The following is a 13,975-nucleotide window of genomic DNA, read 5'->3' as shown; positions in this document are numbered from 1 at the left end:
ACATGCTGCTATAAATCTCATTAAGCCGAGTAGGCTTTTGGCAACTCCCTAAACCTTTATTTCTCAGCTTTTCAGTTAGCTTAAATTTCAGGCTTAATTGACACATTAGACTTTGGACACATAAACATTAGAACATCAGAGACTGTGACAGAAAGCTTTGGAAGCTAAACCCCAGAAAGTTGCATCCCTTTACTGCTGTCCCTACGGATTCTTACCTCACAATTGATGCTATAAAAAATAGGCTACTTTGTTCATTTGGTTCAATTGTAGTGTCTTGCTACACTACAACCTCCATGAAACCAGAATACTCAGTGTATAGATTAATAGGCGACTGCTACGCAGATTCTTACATTTAGAAGGTGAAAGCAAACTAAGATCAAGCTGGAGAAAGGGCAGATTTAACTGCAAGTGCACTCATGCAAAGACGCACACTGAAATGAAGGAAAAGGGAAGAATCAGAGCTGATTGGAGAAGCCAACCTAAACCAAATTCAAATCCAAACTAAAATGTTATAATGAAAAACACATAAGAAAGATGAAGTATGTCTGGCACAATGAGCTCTACTCTCTCAGAAGTTCCTAACACCTTCAAGTCCTAATCAGTGATCCCTGCCTGCAAAAATCATAGACTACGAATTATGGAGTATGCACATACTTCAGTCAGTGGATGAATCTTTCCAGGACTAGAGCTAAAGGGCATGAATTTACATCCTTTGAACTTTACATCCAGTTCTGGATGAAGCTCAAGGACTGGAAATGTAGTTGTTTCTTTTCTTTTGACAGAAGTCAGTGCAATAACTCTATGACCAGCAAATGGTGTGAGCTCTACACAGTCACTCTGAGGGAGGGCAATCCATACCCAAGCAGCTGAGTGTGTGGGAGTGACGTGAAATTATTACATATTTTCATTTAAAATACACATAATATTTCATGGAATATTCAACCTCAGGTATTTTTATCTTGGATAAGAAAGCTAATGCTAATTTTTAAACATGGCCACATTTAAAAATTGTAAACAAATTAGCTCTACTTGTTTTGGTACCATTTGTGTATTCCCATTCTGGGAATAGCATGGGGGGTGCAAATTTACCATCAGGACTGTTTGGAAGAACTGGAATGTGTATATGAACATAAGACATACTAAATTAATCATAAACTCTTCATGGGCAGTGCTTGCACCAGCCCAGCAGTTCAAAGTGCGGGAGGAGGTAGTTTGCAAATGTCTGTACCCAGATCACAGTGCTGTAAAGGGCCTGACCAACTGTAACTCTCCAGTTGCAGCATCCAGCCTGACAGCCTTGAGCTAGTCTGTGCAGACACTGATAGGAATGACAAGGGAAAAGTAAGTTCTCTCCAGGGGGATTCCCTCTCTCTTGGCTTCCAGTTTTCCCTCTGTAAAGGCCACAAGCTCTGCATTACTGTATATTCGGCAGGCTTAGTGACTCTGGGTATGGAAAAGGGAAGAGGAATCAGGCAGGTTTTCTAAAATCCCATTCCGTGCTTATTTGTTAACTAAAATCGTTTGAATTCTCTAAGCTATTAACACCCTTGCTAATCTGCAATCCTTTCCCCCTCATCCCACCAGTCAATGTGCACATTTGAGATACGTGTGCTGCAGGTTTATCACACCGTGCCTGCACGCACAGCACACACAGTGCTTTCCCCACTTAAGAGCAATGCATTATTCATGTTGGCTTCTCACTGAGAGTATCCAGAATTTGACTGGTTTTCCATTCCCAAGGCTCAGCTTACTTGGCATGCTCAGTGAGCCTGCTCCTTCCCTGCTGGCAAACAGGTCTGAAAAGGTTGCAAAGCCTCTCTACAAGGCCCAGAACATACAGTACAACAAAGCCATCCCTACGGAAAAAAAGCCTAGTTATCTCCTTGGAAAAGAAAAATGACCAAACTCTTAAATTGCCTTCAGGCCACTTCAACAGTGCCATCAGCCAGCAGTGCAGGCTTTATACTGTACAGGAGCATGTCTCAAAAAAAGAAGGCTGAAAGAGTGGTGTTGGTGCTAACAAACGCAGACACACAGTGTTAAAAATCTACTGTGTTTTATCGCTTCTTCAAGGCTAACCCATGCCTCACCTTCCCTTACAGAAAAGCTTATATACTCAGCTGAATAGGGAAATGGTATTTGGAAAGCAGAGCAACCTACACAAGAACAACAGAGTGCATGGAGTGATGAGGCACTGTAGAGTTAGCCACAATGAAAGAGAAGAGTGGAAGACCTGATGATAGTATCCTTCTTAAATTCCTTCTTTAAAAACACTTGTTAGCCTCACATAGCAAAAAATCATTGTCTTAATTCACATCACGTCTCAAAGACAGAGTCTCTTCCACTTCAATCCTGCCCCTGCTCTCCAGGTCTACTCTTTACCCAGTATGCTCTTTCTGAAGATAGATATCGTGCTTAACTCACACAAAGGCTTTCTCAAATAATTTCAGAGAAACTGGTTTCTCAATAGGAAGTGGGGTAGGGATAGAATCATTTTTTCAAAGGGAAGAGGAAGTTAGGAAAAAAAATGTTTTGAATCAAGACTGGTTTTTATCTCTGGCTCAACTTTGACAGAGCTTAATGCATATTGTAGTGCTAGATACTATCTTAGTTTAGTTTTTAAGCACAATGCAGGTAGCATTCTAGGTACTGTGTAGGTACCTAATACACCTCCTTTTCTCTAGAATATATGAGGGGAGTTTTGTTATTTGAAATTTTGGGATCACTAGAATTTTTCAGAGAGAAAATTCAAGTCAGATTGACAAGTTGCAAGCGACTTGCTCTGGGTTTTACTTTGTAACAAAAGTCCTCTTTAAAATAAATTTTGCCTGAATGTCAATATAATGTTTGGCTTTGCTCAAAAAAAATGGATCAAGGCTTCAGTTACTTGCAATCTGCACTGAACTAGGAGCAGAAGAAATAGGTGCTTTTATTGAAGCTGTATATCTGAGTTTCACATAAATGAAAATAAAGCTGAATATGTTTTCTTTTTTTTCCACTGCAACTATTTTGTTATAGCTTTTCCACCTCAAGTAGCTATTTATAGACCTGAACATAAAAATTGAATTTAGCCAAGTGTTGTCATCACTCAGGAACTAAAATACCAGAAAAAGATTATACCTCTTCCCATACTGACTTCAGATTGCATCCTGACTCATAAGAAAATGAATGTAAAGCAAAATTTCATAGACCACACATAAATGTTGGAATCTTCATCTACTCCTTCATTTTAATCTATTGCTTTAGTCAAAGCAGCCATGTCTTAATTAAAATCAAGACAAATTCCAAAGTTAACAGGTGCTATAGTATTTATTGTAAGGTGGTGATGGAAAGGGGGGAGCATCGACAAGCTTTAGAAGAATTGTGTGCGTCTATGAGCCTGTGTCAACTAGGTAAAATGTCTGAATGCCACAAAGAGCTCATTTGGTCCTTACTAATATAAAGAAACAAATATGATAATGTGAGACCAATGCTGGTACTTTCAAGTCACCAGCACAGTGTGATGGAATTTGATATACAAAATGCTTTTTAATATGCTTATACAGCAGAGTGATCATATGTGATTTATTTTCCCATGGATGTTCATCTACTGACATTAGCTGCAGAGTGATACAGCTGTTTACTCCAACATGCAGATTTTTCAAAGCTAATGCTTCTCTCTCAAAGGTTCATGGGAGTTTTTCCACTGATCTCAGAGTGAGACAGTAAATCAAATGCTAGGCCCTTCTGAAAACTCCATCAACAGCACTGTGACATTAAATGCCAACATATGATTCTGGTCTTTTCCAAGCCTGTATATTTTTTAGACTTTTTGGAGACATTTTCATTTAATTGTCCAATGTATTAAGAAGAAAATGCGAACTGCAGCATTGGAAGTTTTTTATTGTATTAAGTCAGGCATAAAACAAGCATGAAACATAACCTTAAAGATATTTAATAATTGAGTGAAAGCACTTCAAAGATTCTTGAAAAATACTCATCTCTCAGGCTCAATAATGTTACACCAGAGATGAACTTGGTTCATTTCCTTCCTATCTAGCAACAAAGTACTAAGCATCCCCACAAAGGAAGCAATAAATAAATAATGCCATCACTATTATAAGTAAGCAAGGTGCATGGAAATGAAAAAAAAGCCATAACTGTGGTATTTTAACCCCAAGAAACTTCCTAATGAGCTACATGAAAAGAGAGATACAGTGCTTGCACTAACACACATATTCTTCTTTAAAAGACTCCATCAACTGAAAAATATTTCCTTATTTCTAAAAAAGGCAACACTGATAAAATGAATTGCCTCTTTCATGTGGCAGATGCCTTAAAATGTAGCTTCTGTATTTGTTTTTGCAGATGTCCTAGTGTGTAATCACTCCCTTCAACTTTCCTACAAACACAGCTAATTAATAAACTTTTCCTTCCAACTTGACCTTAACCATCATTTTTGTTATTGAGTCCAAATGAACATAAACTGGACTGGCATGAGAATTGTACTCACCTATTCATGAACTTGTATCGGCGGTGCAGGTAATAGATTTTTCTCCTGGAAGAACAGCAAAAATGAAGCCAGTCGAGAAGAAAACCCATCGTCAGTTACAGTATGAACTAGCAAGGAAGGAAAGGAGATTGAAGACAGAAGCCTGTAAGAGGTGGAGGAAGAGACTAAAAGAGAGATTAACAGAACTGTCACAGGAAGCCACACAGACTCTTGTGGCATTTGAACTGCAAGAAGGTCATCGTTTTCCCATTGTCTTCGCTTTTTCTGCTACTTGTCATGTGTGAAAGACAGGGACCCAAAGATGTTTCTATTTCAAAGAAGTCTATAAACTGTTGCAGGAATTTTATAGGCCTAATACAAATATAGATAAATTTTCTCACATCCACTAGTGAATTATTAAAACTGCATTTGGTGAAATACAAGGGGAATCACTTAGAAAAGCCAGGAAAGTGGTACCTGATGCTGCAACATGCCATAACACATGCAGTACCAACTGGGACCAGTGCTTGCTGTTGAGGTAACATCCCTTGAAACACAATATAAGCTACACAAGCAAGTGAGCATGTGCTTGCCCCTTCCGCAACACCACCCCCCCCCAACCCCCCCCAAGTATGCAGCCATTCCCTCTGCCCCTCATACAGGCACAGCTGATTTTTGTTGTCAGTGCAATAAGCTGTGTGGGAGTACGTGTGGAGAACCAGTGAGCAGACAAGGATGCACGAGCTGACACATGCTGACCACACTCTTGGCCTGCTTCCTGACCAGCCCTGTAGGGCTCATGTCGCCTGGGGCAGGCAGGCGGAGCGGTCCCCTAACCATCCTGTGTAGATCCAGAACAGGGAGTCCACCTCCTGTCCCACTCTGCTGCTGCCAGCTCTTGTTCTCCTCATACATGCCTATAAGACCACAGCTGTCAGGATCTGACCCATAGTCTTCAGCAGAAAGATCACATCTTCATGAGAGTTAAGAAAACCTGAGGGCTTTTAGGTGTAGGTCTGGGGCTGATACTCCTTACTAGAAGATTTGGATGCCTGCCTGAACTCCGGTTTCCTCCTCCAGAGGCTGACTTTGTCATCTGCTGGAGGTCATTGTTAACTCAAGGTGGTTTCTGTATATTCTGAGAGGTTCCATGGTGTAATGCTGAACTGTACCACTTCTTGAAAATGAAGGGCTCACACCACAGTTTTTATATACAAAAATATTCAGAATGAACTGTACTGTAGGAATGCTGTTAGTGCCTCGGAAACAAGCATGGTTGGGACCTTTCTAAAATAAGACAGCGCTGATGCTTTATAAACTATAGAAAAAAACTGGTTAGAATTCCACGTTGATTTTCAGAACCTAGAATTTAAATAACATATAATATTTTGACATTATTTTTGTTACCAGTGTCCACATTGTGCTCGTGAAGTGAAATTTTCAAAACGATTTCATGTTGGCTGGCCTCCTTTGGCCAACTCCTCCACAAGATAGTGTTATTTATCTTGCTCTACTCAGCAAGAGCAGAGAAGGGTCAAAGCTAAATGTTTCTGAAGATGTCATCCACTTCTTGATTTTGCTTCAAATATTCAGAGGTATCCACTGTTTTGGCACCCCTGCTTTGAAACAGCAAGGATTTTATTCACTGATGTGTGCACTTTGGACAATTCCAACCTAAAATATCAGGAGCTGCAAGCAATCAACAGCCCTTAAAGCAAGGGGTCAGACAAGGGCACCTGGAAACAGGCAGTCTAGACTAGGGGACATTTTGTAAAATGCTGGTACTTGTTTTTAAATGCTAAACAGTATTGTTGCTCTTAAAATAAAATTTAAGAGCCTGCCTAGCAGACATTAGTAAATCACCATGATTTCCTCTTAACAATATTGTAATAATTCTCTCTCTGTGGATGTGGAAAGAATGAAGCTCTGGTCCTGAAGCAGATCAGGAAACTTCAGTATTTTCATTGCTTTCTATATAATCTGTATGGCATATACTTTGCTATCTACTGAGAGACGGATTTCAAAAAAGGGACTTCAGATCAGGAAAGAACAAGCTGCTCACAGTGACTAAAACCTGAGTTCCTGGTATATTTCTTAATCATGAGACCTTATCCTCCTGCTGGGGCAGGTTCATCCCAAGGAATGCCACAGAAGTCAAAGAAGGTATGCTTTTGGCCTAGCCCATTTTTTCTATGGCTGTAAAACTTTTTTCAAAGAATATTAATATCTTGCAATAACTTGTGATGGCTTTTGTATTTTTCTCTCTATCACTAAAAGCACAAGAAGGAACAGTTGAAGATTTGCTGTGAAAATGCAAACCAAAATACATACAGAATAAGCCTGTAATTTGTCCTCAATTCATATCCATTTTTCCTAGCAAGTTCTGTACTGCTACAGCTTGTCTCTTATCAGAGGCATTTTTCATCCTTAAGTAAGAAGAAAACAGGAACAGAAATCCTACAAAGGACACCAACTCACTAGTTGCATATTCTGGGTCTGATCCTTTTCTTGCTCAGGAGTAATTCCATTAAAATCAATGGAGTTATGCAACTATACACCCTGCTAATTGAAAGAAGAATCAAGACCTTTCAGTTCATTGGTTTTGATCAGTTTCAGTGGAAGTCTTTGTGCTATTTTAACAGTTCTGATAACCAGCAGAGTAAAATCAATATTTTACATAGAAAATTTCATAGCCCAACATGCAAATAATATTAACTAAATGATAAAAATAATCTGAATGACTATGTGGAATGGATTTATTTATCAGTAGCATTTAATATAAGTTCTTTATTTTCTCCGCAGAAAAAAAAGCATTTATATTCTGAATCGTTCTCCTATTAGAAGGGATAATTATTTATACTCTGCGTTTCCGTAATTACACACTATATAAGCAATTTACAGGTGCTGAACATACCAGATACAGACATGCACCTTCTGTGCTGCCTTACGTACCTGGATCTTCTTGACCTCCCATTGATTTCAATGAAATGTCCATTTAAAAAACAGCAGCGCACAAGTATGCAGGGGGCTCCAGCACTGAAGGGGTTAAAGGGCCTAAGGATAGAATACCCCATGAAAACAGCTGCACTGCTACAGCGCACCTTAATTTCAAACCAGTATTGTACTGAAATTGCAGGCATTAACAAGAAACAGCAATGAATATCTAAGGTACTCCATTTATGTTTTCTGATGATGTGTGGTATCTTATAGAAGAGCTTTTCCCAGTGCATTTTGGTGTTATTATTACATTAGCTTTACAGTATAGTGTGACTTTGGAGGTTGAGACAAAATACAACTACACCTACCTGAAAGGCATTCTTACATTCATTAGTTCAGCATATTTGCCCAGGACCTCCCAAGGGGCATGCAACTTCACAAAGATGATGTCGCTGTTTGTTAGAGATGACTGCAAAAGAAAAACATAACAGCCACCAGTGCTTACTTTTTCAAGTAAAAAAGAAAGAAACTGTGATCAGTGGTCAATATCTATTTTTCTGGTCTTATGCCATCCCTTCCTCTTCCTGATTCTTCTTCAAGCACATGTAGTTCTACCAGTATTTTGTCAACTTATTTTCCTTCCGGTTTCCTGAAAGCCATGCTGTGACTCCCTTCTGGCCTGCACATGCATTTCCTTCACATGGAAAGGAGGACATGGAGGGGAGGCTGATGTGCAGTTGTGGGTTACCCAAGTGTAGGGTGGGAATAAGGTTGGTGGGTAAATCTGAGTCTGCAAGCTTGGTCCTGAACTTCAGCTAAAAGCAAAATGGCAAGTCAGGATCTGATTCTGCCAATTGACTGGGTTTTCGGCACCCACACAGAAGTGCAGATGTGTGGAGACACATCTGGCAATCAAGTAAAGTTTGTATGACAGTGTGCTCTCATCGTTGTTGCCCCACACGGACAAATAATGAAGTCCCAGCTACAGAGCCATGGTCTCCAGCTTCCCTTCCTCCAGCTTCACTCTTGGCCACGTGAATTCTGAGTATTAGAATTGATGCCAGCAGGAAAAAGGAAATCTGATGCTGCTCACAGCATAGTATTGTACAGATTTGTTGCCCAGGAAGGTCAAGGGCCATGACCATGCCAGGAAGATCTCTTTGCAGTGCTCCCATCTTCTTTTCTATGGGTTGTATATAGTGTGGAGAGAGCTTTACATAGGGTATTTGCACCAGAATGGCTGCTACCTAACAGAAGGCTGTCTGGCGAAGAACAGAGGATGATATGCAGTAAAGAGGAGAAGGTGAGAATTTTACCTCTGTTTGCACTCAGGAGGAGGAATAGTACTTTACAAGAAAGCTACAGCAGGGTCAGCTGAAGCTGACGTGAGAACACAGACAGCAACATGTTAATACTGGAAGATGAATTGTTCAAATTCTAATGGGAATCAATGAAATTCTCATAAAATTGCATATAATACAGCTTGAGACAACTAAATGGATCCCATTAACAGGGACAACTACTACAGACTGAGTTCAAGGAACACCCAGGAAATGGATAAAGGTGTGTAGGGTATGAGAAAAGGAAAAGGAGGCTGAGAAAAACAGGCAAGAAAATTGTTAGTTGGCTTTAGGGTTGATTTCCTATTTTTTTTAGACATTGTACTATATTCAGTGTTTCTCACATTTATTCTTGGTTAATACAATTTACTGGGAATTCTTAAACCTACTATTGTTTATCTGGAAGCTATAGTGACTATATGAGTGGGAGGCTGACACTGGTACTTTTGATGCCTATTTGATTCTTCCCTCCACTATCCTGAGAGATGCTGAAATTACCAGAACTGCTATAGCATGTTCATGTCCTTAGAGTAGCTAGAATGTTGTTACTAGTTTGTGAAGTGATAGAAATGATAGCTCCAACAGTTAAGATACACATATATAATTTTCTTTAGCACAGGGAAAAAAAAAAAAGAAATAAAACCCCAACACAGTCACTACAGAGTTAACATTTTTTTAAATAAATAGAATATTGGAATCCTCAAAAATGGACACAGAGAAATATTAGTACCCAAAGTACTATTGGGCTGCATGGAAAAATGGATTTAGCGCATAATGGAACGGGTAACTTTCTGGTATTAAAAACTTCAGAAAAAAATCTTGCTGTTATTTTGCTGATGACTTTCTGAAAAATATTTCAACATGAAATGAAACAACAGCAACAAAATGCCCCCAAGAGACTTGCTTCAGAGACAATGAATTCAGCTGTACTCTTTCCATTGACTTTTATGGATTCTAAATCAAGCCTCTAATGATGTTTTTCTTTATAGGTACATTTCACAAATTATCTTTTATTTTCCCATAAGACTTTAGCAAGTAGATACCACAAAACCGAGACTAAGTACTGCTACTCCTGCAAACGACTCTCTCAAAGATGAGGTTAATTCAGCAGCGGACTGGCAATTTTGACATAAACAGCTCAGACTGAAAAAGAAAAACCACCTCCAAAGCTCAAAAGAACTGTCTAATAAGTCCAATATACAGAAGGAAACCGTGGTCCTGACATACCAATAGAATCTGAGAAATGAAGGAAATTTATTAAAAACAGCCTGTAAATTTAGTGATGGCTGTTAAACAGGAAGCTTGTAGGCGTTTTCCAGCACACTGTAGTTTAAGCCTTACTAGATGTGGCAGCCACAGTAACGTGACTTGTGGAGACGTTGTTTCACAAGTGAACACTGTCTTCATCTAAATTTGATTTCTTATGTGTTACATGTTTTCACACAGAAACACAAAAAACTTCCATATAGTTTTCACAAATATAAATACAGATGTTTAAATAATATTTTTTACTCGATATCTTGTAATGTTATTTTATCAGCTTTGTCAACAGAAGATCTAACCAGAATACCTTTGGGAGGTTCAGTTATTTTCAGAAGAAAGAGATAATAATGCTAAATTATTAATACGGAAATCCATTTCTCTTGGGTTTGCTCATGTTAAGTGTTCATAAAGGAGAGCACTAAGAAAGCCTGAGAAAAACAAGATTGGAAAGAGAAGAACAAATCCAGATGGAGGAGTAATAGAATGAAATGTCACATTCTCTTAATCTAAGGAGAAAATAGCTAATCAAAATACCTGAAAAAAAAATCAAGAGCACCATCTTAGTTACAAAAATACTTTAGTGAATGGAATCTGCTAAACTCTCATTGTTAGATTAGTATTTAGACACAGTATCCTTCAGCTTCTAAATGTTTCATTGAGAGGAGAGGAGCATTCTTCTTTTGTAATTGACTTTTCAGGCTTGGCTCATTAAATGGTTTGGAGAAGTAAACTCAATTTCACATTATGGGAACATGCAAACAAAAATCAATGTAACATTGCTCCCCTTGGAAATTTAAATAAGATGACTATTGACATGAGCAATCTGCTAGAAAGTGATGTCTAGAATCAAGAGGAACATCAATCAAGGAATCAAGGGGATGGACAATGAGATAAAACACTTTGCAAGCACAAAAATGGAATAAGTGTTTGGAATTGACCTGTGGCACCTGTGCCTATAGAGTTATCACCATATGATAATTGCCAGGCCACCAACGTTCAAATAAATTGGTTGTTTCAAACTGATTTCTTGAGGAGGAATATACATAGCAAAACAGATTTTCTTCTGGTCAGTAGTAACATTCTTGTTGGTCTTCAGAGCAGTGCATATCCAGTGTGACGAGAGACTTATCAGAATCAGAGAACTGCAGACTAATTAAGGTTAGAAGGGACCTCTAGGGGTCGTCTGGGCTAACCGCCTAGCTAAAGCAAGGCCAACTTAGATCAGGTTGCTCAGGGGCTTCTCACATTGAACCCTGAATATCTCCACAGGCAGAGATTTCAGTCTCTAGGCAACCCACTTACTGAAATTGGTTGGAGAAAAGAATATTTCCTATGGAAGAACTGTACTGTTCTCCAGAGAAATGTTGACTGAAAACCACAAGTTTCTAGACATGAAAATTCATGAAAATTCAAAATGTTCAGTGCAAAGATGGCATTCTTTATAAAGCAACAGGAACTTTTTTTTAAAATTATTATTCTGATTGAGAAGCACTAGCAAGGTGTATTTAGTTTAATTGAACCCTGATCTTCAAAACATGTTTGTGCGGTGGAATTCAGATCACCAGAGTCTGGGTTACAGATAGTCAATATACATTGAGTTTCAGTCTTCAGTGCCATTAATCTACTATTTTTCACAAGCTGTAATTTTCCCCTCCTTCTTCTTTCTACTCCTCAACCCCCTTTTCCAACTGGAAATCATATTCTGTAATTCCTGAAAATATTACATTAGTATTTGATACTCACAAGTTTCTATAGCCCATTTCTCTGTATCAGAGATATTCATTAATTCCCAGATTTTCTGGCTTCACTGACAAATCACTTTAGTACGGTATCATTGCTGCCAATCCTAGAATACAGGCAGTACCATAGGCCCCCATATTATAGACTTGCTCTTCTGGCAAGACTACCTTTCTCTTTTACCATTAAGTTTATACAGACATGGTCTTTCCAAAGAAAACAAGTCAACCACAAACGCGCTTAAAAACTAAGTACCATATTCTTCTCCAGTATCACTACATAAGGAGTGGAGAAGACTAAAGTAGGGGCCATTTATGTAACTCCAAAAGCACAGACACCTGCTTTGGTGAGTTACAGTCATCAGCTAGGCCAAGGAAAACTTGTAAAGGGCAGGTTCTTATTCTCCTTCTGAAAGTGCGCACAGAGTGGTGCTAACTGCTGTTTAATTTAAGTCCTGACTACTAAACTCACATGTACTCCTGCAAGCATTCTAACTCCTTTTGATGGCAGGATTTAAATATATATATTCACTATTGACCTGACTCTGCTCATTCTGAAGTTATCATTGTTAGTCTGAATGTAAGCAAAGTTATGCTGACATTGAATGTCTCTTGAAAAACCCACGTTTTGCTGTATTTGCAGGCTGTATTCCAGGATCAAGGCTAGACATTAGTGTCTTTTGTCAAATACCCTCTTGAACATTCTCCTCCAAAAAAGACTTTTTTTGGTTTGTTATATTGTCAAGTCATTTTAAGACAAAAACAACTGTAGGACTCGCCTTAATACAAGCATTTCTTGAGGCTAAAAGTTAAGAAAGTTGAGAAAAGAGATTCACAGCATATAACCTTGAAGAAGGATAAAATCACAGTGTCTCCAACTGAATGGTGTAATTGTTTATTTGCCTTGGGGCTACTAGGCAGGCAACTGCAGAAAAGCAATGCTCTCATTTATGTATGCATATCAATAGGGAAAGGAAATCCGGATTTACCATTAAAGTGTTTTCCCTACTATCCTTTAAGACAAAAGCACTCAAGACTGGGGCTCGCCTCACCTTTTTAAGCCCTCCTCATAAAATTAAAAGGAGATAAATAAGATTTTGAAACAGATCCAGCAACCAGAATTAAACCTTGCCTACTTTAGCAAGACCCTGCAAGGCAAGTTAAAAAGCCAGAATGGGAACAGTGCTTTCTGGCAAACACAGCTTATTTCTGTTAAGGCCATAATGCAGGGAAAGCCAGAAAAGGAGAGAAAATCAACATCCTTCCTCTAGTAACAATTCTCTCTATAATCAAGCTCCATATGACATCTGAGTGCAGAGTAGTAAATAGTAACTGCTACAGGTTCCACTGTTTTTGAGAATTACTCTGTTATGTTAACAGCACAGATTGATTTGCCATGTGGAGGGAATTAAGTGGAAAAACAAACCCCAGCAAATTTTGGTTGATTAAACCATTCTTCCTCTGCAAAACCAAAGAAAATGCAAATTCACAAGGGTAACTTCATAGAACTGGAAAAGCAGCAGTAATATGCTGCCAATACTTTTCAAAAGCATATACATTACCACTGGGTAATTACTTAGATACTGTCAATGTATGTCCAGTCTCAGGGAAAATATTACATACTCACAAGCATTAACCTCCATGTTCATGTATCAGAGGAATCTAGTAAATAATAGCACCAATACTTTTCACACATATACTTTCAATCAAAGTACAGGTTTAGTGAAAAAGGGGAATATACTGCTCACATTTCAGTTAGGATTTTAAGAAGCTTTTGACTTACAAGAAATTGTAAGGCAAAAGCAGTAAGGATGAAAATAAGAGTAAAAAAAGAAAGCCCTAACTAATAAATAGGAAGCCGTTAATAAAACAGTTTTGACATAAGAGGACACTGACATTTAAAATATAGAATAACTTGATATAAGAAGATAGAGTCACATGATTACAACTGAAAATTATTTTTTTTATGAAATCTCATGACAAAATTTGATGATGGGGTAAAGCTTTATCTTTACTTCGCAAAATATTTCCAGAGGTTCAGCTCCAGTGGAGTTAGTAATGCAGGCAGGTGGCTGGCTATTGCCAGCATTCAGGCAATGTGTCATCTAATCCAACTCAGAGCAGGTGTCATTGTTACAGTGCTTAATTTCTGGCAGCAGCTGACAGGATCTCAATGCCGTAACAGAAGAGAGTTAATAACAAGGGGAAATGTTTGCAAATGTCCTTTC

The 13,975-nt window shown here is 38.5% G+C and overlaps 1 protein-coding gene across 7 annotated transcripts in view; it reads right to left on the bottom strand.

Annotated features, from left to right (window-relative positions):
• ANO4 (anoctamin 4) overlaps positions 1–13,975 on the bottom strand; it is a 197,529-nt gene that overhangs the window by 64,967 nt on the left and 118,587 nt on the right. For 5 of the 7 annotated variants that reach the window (XM_087764788.1, XM_087764785.1, XM_087764790.1 and 2 more), the window contains 3 exons: positions 7,777–7,877; positions 7,424–7,525; positions 4,493–4,537 (listed from right to left, as the gene is read on the bottom strand). In XM_087764788.1, coding sequence (XP_087620914.1) covers positions 4,493–4,537; positions 7,424–7,525; positions 7,777–7,877 — 248 coding nt within the window. Of the gene's footprint in view, positions 1–4,492; positions 4,600–7,423; positions 7,526–7,776; positions 7,878–13,975 lie in introns of those variants that run through there. The other 2 variants (XM_087764789.1, XM_087764791.1) reach the window with 2 other exon arrangements.

This window comes from Nipponia nippon, unplaced genomic scaffold, assembly GCF_047370975.1.
Source record: "Nipponia nippon isolate SJK-2023a ecotype South Korea unplaced genomic scaffold, ASM4737097v1 scaffold_3, whole genome shotgun sequence".
Classification (NCBI taxonomy): Eukaryota; Metazoa; Chordata; class Aves; order Pelecaniformes; family Threskiornithidae; genus Nipponia; species Nipponia nippon.
The sequence above is the reverse complement of the archived record's forward strand: the minus strand, read 5'-3'. Positions and strand labels throughout refer to the sequence as shown.